Raw genomic sequence first — 8,449 nt, 5'->3', positions numbered from 1 at the left:
GTGAGCATAACTTACATACCTCATGGCCCTTTACTACTAAATACTTCAGTGTGTATTTACTAAAAGTGAGAACATTCTTTCATGTTACCACAGTACAACTGCCAACTTCATAAACTTAACATTAATACAAAACTTTGATCTACTGTTCCTATTCTCATCTTGCCACTGGATTTATTAATATTCTTCATGGCATTTTTTTTTCTCGCCAGTCCAGAGTCCAGTGCAGGGTCAGACTGTGCAATTACTTGTCATGTCTCTGTAATAGGTTTTTTAATTAAAAATTATTCACTAGGGTATGAAAATAAATGTTCATTATAATACTTGAGAAGCACTACATGATCTTGAGTTGCCTTCAAAGGTATTACATAAATTCATTTCTTTCATTTATTCACATAACCATACAAACAGTGCTATGCATGTGTGGTCAAATGATTTTACACCAAGTCACCCAGAGACTTCAATAGGGAAAGAACAGTCTTTTTCAACAAATGATGTGGGAATAATTTATATCCATGGAGTGAGAGGATGAACATCTATTTACTTTCTCATTTCATATACACAAATTAAAATGTATCACTGGTTTAAATGTAAGGGCTAAGAGTACAAAATTTCTTTTAAAAACTATTTTTTAAAAACTTCGTAATTTTGTGGCAGGCAAAAATTTCTTAGCACATAAAAAAGCATGAACCATAAAAGAAAAAAGTTGATAAATGGGGTTCCATACATTTGTTCTTCAAAAACCACCACTAAGAAAATGGAAAGACAAGCCACAGACTAGAAAAAAAATCTGCAACACATAAATCTGACAAAGGATTTGTATCCAGGATATCTGAGGAACTCTCATTATTGAGTTGTCACTCAATAAACAAATCAGTTAAAAATGGGCAAAAGATTCAAACGGACATTTCACAAAAGAATACATACAAATGACTGCTAAGTACAGGAAAAGACCATCAACAACACTTGTCATCAGGATCATACAGCTTAAATCCACCACACACCAAGTTTGGGTCAAAACAAACAACTGCAACTCTTGTGCGTTGTTGGTGGGAGGGTAGATGCTGTAAGTACTTTGGAAAAAGTCGGGCAGTTTTCACAAAGTGAAAACGATGTACACTTATCATACAACAAAGCAACTGCACTCCCAGGTATTTCCCAAGGAGAATAAAACATATCCAGCAGACGCTGAGTATATTTCCAATGTTCATAGCAGGGTGTTCTGTAATAGCCAAGACTGGAAACAACTCAAATGTCCGCCAGGAGGGTACAGCTGACTTGCAGCACAGCCGCTCGCTGAGGCGCTCCCAGCAGTACAAAGGGACAAATGACACCCGCACCTCAAAAGCACCAGCTGAGTGAAGGAAGCCAGAAACAGAGAATACGTGGAACACTCCATTTCCAGCAGCCCCCCCATTATCTGCGGCTCACACTGCAAGGTGTCAGTTACCCATGGTCAACCACAGTCTAAAAAGATTAAACAGAAAATTCCAGAAAAAAACACTTTGTTAAGTTTTAAGCTGCGCACCATTCTGAGAAGCATGGTGAAATCTCGAGCTGTCCCACTGTGTCCCGCTTAGGGTACGAGTCTTCCCTTTGTCCAGCATGTCCATGCCATATACGCCACCCGCCCTGAGTCACTCAGTAGCCACCTTGGTGATCAGACCGACGACCGCACCATCGCAGTGCTTGAGTTCAGGTGGCCCTCACTTTATTTAATAATAGCCCCACAGCACAAGAGCGGTGATGCTAACACACCGTTGTAACTGATCCGTATTATTAGTTATTGCTGCTAATCTCTTACTGTACCTAATCTGTAAACTTTATCAAAAGTATGTATGCACAGGAAAAAAAAGATCATATACAGAGGACGTGGTACCACCCACAATTTCAGCCATCCACTGGGGGTCTTGGGACACATGCCCCACAGATAAGAAGGGACTCCTGTATACGAAACTCTGGAAAGTCAGATCCCGCAGATGGGCGCCTTCCTGGAGCAGAGGCTGAGGAGCTCCTGCCAGCGATGGTTCCCTGCTGTACCTTCACTGTGGTGATTATCACCTAAGTATGTAAACTTTCTTTTCACACCATACACTTAAAATGGGTTCATTTGACTCTATATAAATTACATCTCAAAGTCGAACTTTTAAAAGCAGAGCAACATAAGAGAAAGTGACGGCAACGGGTCACTGAGTTGAGACGGCAGGAATGGCCTTGCTGAAAAGGTGGCATCAGGGACTTAAATGAGAAGAAGGACGCCCTAAAAAGGGTGCACATTTAGCCAAAGTGAACAGTCTCTCACTCTTCATTTCTCAATGTTCTGTAACTGTGTGAGGACGTAAGATTGAGCCAAGTTGCCCCATTTTATTTTAACATTTTTAACATTTAATCCCCCATAGCTGCCATGGACAACAGGAAAACAATACACACTATACTTGGAGGCATTTCCTAAAAGCAAACTCCAGCTCCCACCCTAGTTCCACGCTGTGCTTTGTGTGGAGAAATTCTCATGTGAACCAGTAAACTCAACAAACCCTTTAGTATTTAAGAATGAACAACCCTTGATCTGTTACCAAAGCAACTGTCCACCCTGTTCCTTCCGCCCTCTGAATACACTCCTGTCGTCCCCACCCTCCAACCCAACTCCTCCCCACTGGCAAACGTCCCCTTTCACACAGACACACTTTAGAGACAACTCCGGGAGAAAGCGAGAGCGTCTGTGCCCCAGGCCAAATGACAGGTTTAAATCTCATGTTTTGCTCCTGCCTGAGCTTTGGAACACAACAACTACCAGCAGACACATCCCCATGTCCACTGTGTACACGGATGTGGCACACAGTGGGCTCCGGATCTGTAAGAACGCAGAGTTGGTGAGGTCTGCTGCACACGCTTCCCGCACAGGCAGGCTGCCGTCCTACAAGTCTTCCACTAGCTCTGCCCAGATACCGTTTCTAAATTAATGCTGCAAAGTACTCTCGTTTTCATCACGTTGAGCTTCAGCCTAGAATTACTGAACTGAACTTTAGCTCCACGCACAGAACGACAGCCACCAGGTTAGAAGGTCCCTGTGTGGCGCATCCTGAGGGAGGCAGGCCACAGCAGAGCTGCCCCAGACGGCACCTCCCAAGGACAAGGTCAAGGGAGCTGGCTCGTACTTCAGCAGCCCCTGAACCCCTCGCCCTAAGCTGTCCCACACCACCCACGGGGCTGACTCCCGGAGGCAACTTTCCCCGCACCCCGCTGCCGACGGCAGAAGTTTCAGAGGACAAGGGGGACCTGCCAGAGCGACAGTGGAGGGTGGAATACAGTCTAAAAGGCACATACAAGTGCTCAGTGACAGGCTCTGTCGGACTGCCAGCCTGACAGGAACACCAGGAGAGAGCAGGGCCTGACAGAAGACAAGCATTTAAGACGACGAAGCAGTACTGGCCCCAAACCCGGTTTTCCTGACAGGGCGTTTGGAGCCCTTCACAACCGGACCCTTCACAACCTGGAGCCAGGTGGGGATGCCCAAAGGCCTCACACTTCCCTCCATTGTCTGGTGCTGAGGCCTGAAGCAGGCAGCAAACCCCCTCACCCGTGAGCTCTCACGCCCTCATCTGTGACGACATCATCAAGCCGCTGGCAGGTCTGGGGGGAAATTAGAGGGCAATGACGTCAGCACCGGCCCAGGGAAGGCAGGACGGCGACAAGCACAGTGGGTTCTCTTGTTTGGCCCTCTCTGCCCTGGGCCATGCAGAGGCTTGAGCAGGGTCAGGTCTACACCCTGTCTGTCCACTCCTCCCTGAAGCCACCGCTACACACAGCGCTCGGTAACAGGGACCCTCCACAGCCATCGTGGAATGAACGTGGCGCATTTCATTCGCTCTCCCCTCTGGAATAAAGGGGGGTCAGTAAAGGAAAAAAGACTCCAGCAAGTAACTCAAGAACCAGAAACAATAACTGACAACTTCTGATTAAGTCCTTGGACTCTGGTAACCTCCTAACATTTCTCCCTAGTGCACAGGTTCTCAGTCAGGGACAACTGTGCCTCCAGGGGACACTAAGCAACATCTGGAGACGATTTTGATGGTCAGGACTGGGTGGGGGTGGGAAGGTGCTACTGGCACTTTGTGGGCAGAGACCAGAGATGCTGCTAAGCATCCTACAATGAAAACGTCAATAGCACCAGGGCTAAGAAACCCTGCCCTAATTAGCGCTGAGCAGTAAAACCAAAGATGCCTGCGCACCGGCAAAGACGGCCACTGGGGAAGGGGTGTGCCGCTCTGCAGCTAATCCAAGACGTGCAGGAGTCCCAAAAGGCAGCAGCTGCCTGGGGCAAAAACGCAAAGGAAACCAGGCAAAATCCCTGGGAACTTTAAAAATAGAAAAGTCAATGGGCTAGAGGCCGCAGCAGGTGAGGAATCTGCTGCCCTGGCCTGGATGTGGAGCGCCATTGCAGAATATCACTTGAAGCCATTTCATGGAACACAACGACAGTGCCTACTCACTGCCTGACACAGCTGAAGGCAATGCCACACACCAACTCCTTTCACCTTGCCCAAAATGGGATAAAGCAGGTGCTATTCCCATCCCCATTCTGCCGAGAAGGACGCTGAGGCACAGTGAGACCAAGTAACCTGCCAAAATCACACAACGGAACAAGCGGTAGGCAGGGCAGAACACACAGCTGGCAGTCTAGAAGCTCACGGCCACGTGGCATCCACACCTGCAGACCTCGTGCTCACCACCATGCAGGATCCACACACTCACCGCATGGGGGCACCAACCCCCCGCAGCCCATGCACTCAGCACAGCACTCTAACCACCAGTCCACACAGCCTCCCTTCCCGTGACACAGAATCCGGACCCCACTTTGTACAGACCAATTTGTAAAGTAGCTCTCCCTGTGCTGAGCTGAAATCTGCCACCCACCTGGCCCTGCTTTCTCTCTTTCCTCGGCACTGCTCACCTTCCAGCCAGCTGCCCATCACGTGTCCCAAGACAGCCTCATGCTGCCTGCCAGGTCGCCAGTCAAACAATGCTGCTTCCCTCAACCACTTCTCACAGGCCATCTTTTCAGGACCTCTTGCTGTTCTGGGGACCGTCCTCTGGATATACTTCGAAATCCAACAACCAGCCTCTTACAACGTGGACTCCCCTCCGCAGCAGAACACAACACCATCAACACAGCATGTCTCCCCAGGACAAACAGAAAGAAACTCTGCAGCAGGGAGGTGGAACCCTGGCCTTGAGGGCCAATCAAGGTCAAAAGACTTGCCATCTCCCAATAGAGCAAAAGGTGGTCTGTGGCTGTAAACACCTCTACGTCCGATGCAGTGGGAAATGGAGGAAGCAGCACTACTTTTTAAATTATTATTATGCTTCCATTCTGGGGTCCATGTGCCGAACACGCAGGTTTGTTACACAGGTATACATACACGTGCCACGGTGGTTTGCTGCACCCGTCAACCCGTCATCTACATTAGATATTTCTCCTAATGCTCTCCCCTCTCCTAAGAGGCCCACCAACAGGCCCTGGTGTGTGATGTTCCCCTCCCTGTGCCCATGTGTTCTCATTGTACAACTCCCACTTATGAGAGAGAACATGCAGTGTTTGGTTTTCTGTTCTTGTGTTAGTTTGCTGAGAATGATGGTTTCCAGCTTCATCCACGTCCCTGCAAAGGACATGAACTCATCCTTTTTTATGGCTTCATAGTATTCCATGGTGTATATGACCACATTTTCTTTATCCAGTCTATCATTGATAGCCATTTGGGTTGGTTCCAAGTCTTTGCTATTGTGAACAGTGCTGCAATAAACATACGTGTGCATGTGTCTTTACAGCAGAATGATTTATAGTCCTTTGGGTATATATCCAGTAACGGGATTGCTGGGTCAAATGGTATTTCTGGTTCTAGATCCTTAGTCCCTTTGAACCCATTCTTACCACCAACAACCATGTTGCACATGACAAACAGAAAATCAAAAATTGGCCGGGCGCGGTGGCTCAAGCCTGTAATCCCAGCACTTTGGGAGGCCGAGACGGGCGGATCACGAGGTCAGTAGATCGAGACCATCCTGGCTAACATGGTGAAACCCCGTCTCTACTAAAAATACAAAAAACTAGCCAGACGACTTGGCGGGCACCTGTAGTCCCAGCTACTCGAGAGGCTGAGGCGGGAGAATGGCGTGAACCCGGGAGGCGGAGCTTGCAGTGAGCTGAGATCCAGCCACTGCACTCCAGCTTGGGTGGCAGAGCGAGACTCCGTCTCAAAAAAAAAAAAAAAGAAAAGAAAAGAAAACCAAAAATTAAGTGTTATAGTAACTGAAACCGAGGAAAACCTTTCTTAACACTCAACTACAAAAGCAATACCTCCCTCCTCGCCCAGATTAAATGGAAAAACTTTAATGGAAGGGTTATTTCCATTCTAAACAGAAAAGTTACTTTATCAAGGAAAAGGAAAAAACCCTAGACCCAACTTCGCAGCCTTCACAGCCCCTCACGCTGTCAGCATCCCTTTCCCGGGGCTTGAAAACACAAGAAATAAATTCAAGAGCAAACCACAACAAAGTGGGTCTGAAGCCTCTCAGCCATGCTGGCGACAAACCATTTCTCAGTGACAGGTGCTGTTATTACCAACACGCAATCCAGTTTTCTCTGAGAAAATGACATGGTTGAGAGTCTGCCTCTCATTCCTAACATGTATTCAGCAGGAGTCTTGATGGGAGATTAAACACAAGGAGATGTCCCCAGAGCGGCTGAGGGGCGGGATCAGGAGAGAACAGATTGTCCCCACTCATTTTCTTAGTACCCCTTCTCTAACTTTAGCTAGCTTGTTTGCATCAAAGTAAAATTGGTTTTCTAACTAGTCTTTTATGAGGATTAAAACAGTGTCTGAGCTTATTATTTTTAAACTCACGTGACCATCCATAATTACTCTGATGGCTTAAATGTGGCTTACAGGCGTCATTTGCGTTGGTTTCTTATTACCTATGTTTGTTTCACCTTCACAGTGAGGAAGAAGCAGAAAAAAAGAGAAATATGTGAAATTACCAATAAATGTATTCTTTCCATCTCATCTCAAAGTAAAGCAACAGTGCTTATTCTAATAATTCTGTACCTCAGAAATATAAACATTTAGCCTAATAGGTTTTTTTTTTTTTTTTTTTTTGAGACAAGGTCTCACTCTGTCACCCAGGCAGGACTGCAGTGGTGCGATCCTAACTCTCTGTAGCCTCCACCTCCCAGGCTCAAGCGATACTCCTGCCTCAGTCTCCCACGCAGGTGGGACTACAGGTGCATGCTACCACATCCAGCTAATTTTTTAATTTTCCTTTTGTAGAAATGGGGTCTTGCTATCTCACCCAGGCTGGTTTCCAGCTCTTGGTCATAAGCAATCCTCCTGCCTCATCCCCCTAAAGTGCTGGGATTACACACATGAGCCATGAAGGCCGGCCTGCATTCTTAATCAATTTCCACAAGGAAAAGTAAGCAAACATTTTTTCTAAGAAAGAAAGGAAAGATGTAACAAATAATAACATTTTAGTATTTTAAAATCAAACCCCTTTATTTATAGAAAAGCAGATTATCCCACACAACAGTCTAGAAAGAAAGCTCTCTCAACAGCAAATCTAGCACAGACGAAACATTTTAAATGCCCTATTAATCTAATACTCTTTTCAAAGTATGAAAAAATAGCATACATCACTGTTTTATTTCACTGCTTATAGAGCACAGACCAACGTGACAATTTTTTTTTTTTTTTTTTTTTTTTGAAACAGGGTCTCCCTCTGTCACTAAGGCTAGAGTGCAGTGGTGCAATCACAGCTCACTGCAGCCTTGACCTTCTGGGCTCAAGGGATCCTCCCACCTCAGCCTCCCAAGTAGCTGGGACCACAGGTGCAGTGCTTTCCACCACAGCTGGCTAATTATTTTTATAGATGGGGTCTCCCTGTGTTGCCCAGGCGGGTCACGAACTCCTGGGCTCAAGCAATCCTCCTGCCTTGGCCTACCAAAGTGATGGGATTACAGAGGTGTAAGCCCCTGCACCTAGCTTAACATGACTTCCTAAAATAAGATTCTGAACTCAAGGTTTACTTTCGCAGTTTAACAAATATTTACTCAGCCTATCTGTTGAAATACTTCTTTCAGTAAGATTATAGAGTTGGTCTTCAAATCTAAAGTGAAACCCCCCAGACAGCAGACAAAGGCCCCTCAGATCTCACCCCAACCTGCACCCCCGCCCTCCAGCCTCCACATCTCCGTGGTCTTGCAGACTCTGAGCATCTCTGAGGGATGTCTCCAGGGCCTGGAAAGCCCTCGCTCACCACCTCGCCAACCTGGCAACCCCTCCTTCCCTGACTCCTCTGTGAGACCGCAGAGCCCCCAGGCCCCAGTGTGCCGCGCATCTCATTCACCGGGTCAGCAGCACTTACTGAGCACCCCGCACGGGCCAGGAGTGTTCTAAGC

The 8,449-nt window shown here is 47.0% G+C and overlaps 1 protein-coding gene across 1 annotated transcript in view; it reads right to left on the bottom strand.

Moving 5' to 3' along the window:
* LOC116418897 (actin-related protein 3B-like) overlaps positions 1-6,926 on the bottom strand; it is a 22,121-nt gene extending 15,195 nt beyond the window's left edge. Inside the window, exon 1 of the mRNA XM_031936107.1 lies at positions 6,900-6,926. Coding sequence (XP_031791967.1) covers positions 6,900-6,911 — 12 coding nt within the window. The 5' untranslated portion in view covers positions 6,912-6,926. The remainder of the gene's footprint in view (positions 1-6,899) is intronic.
* Between the last annotated feature and the right edge of the window lie 1,523 nt (positions 6,927-8,449).

Source organism: Piliocolobus tephrosceles, chromosome 8 (genome assembly GCF_002776525.5).
Source record: "Piliocolobus tephrosceles isolate RC106 chromosome 8, ASM277652v3, whole genome shotgun sequence".
NCBI lineage: Eukaryota > Metazoa > Chordata > Mammalia > Primates > Cercopithecidae > Piliocolobus > Piliocolobus tephrosceles.
The sequence above is the reverse complement of the archived record's forward strand: the minus strand, read 5'-3'. Positions and strand labels throughout refer to the sequence as shown.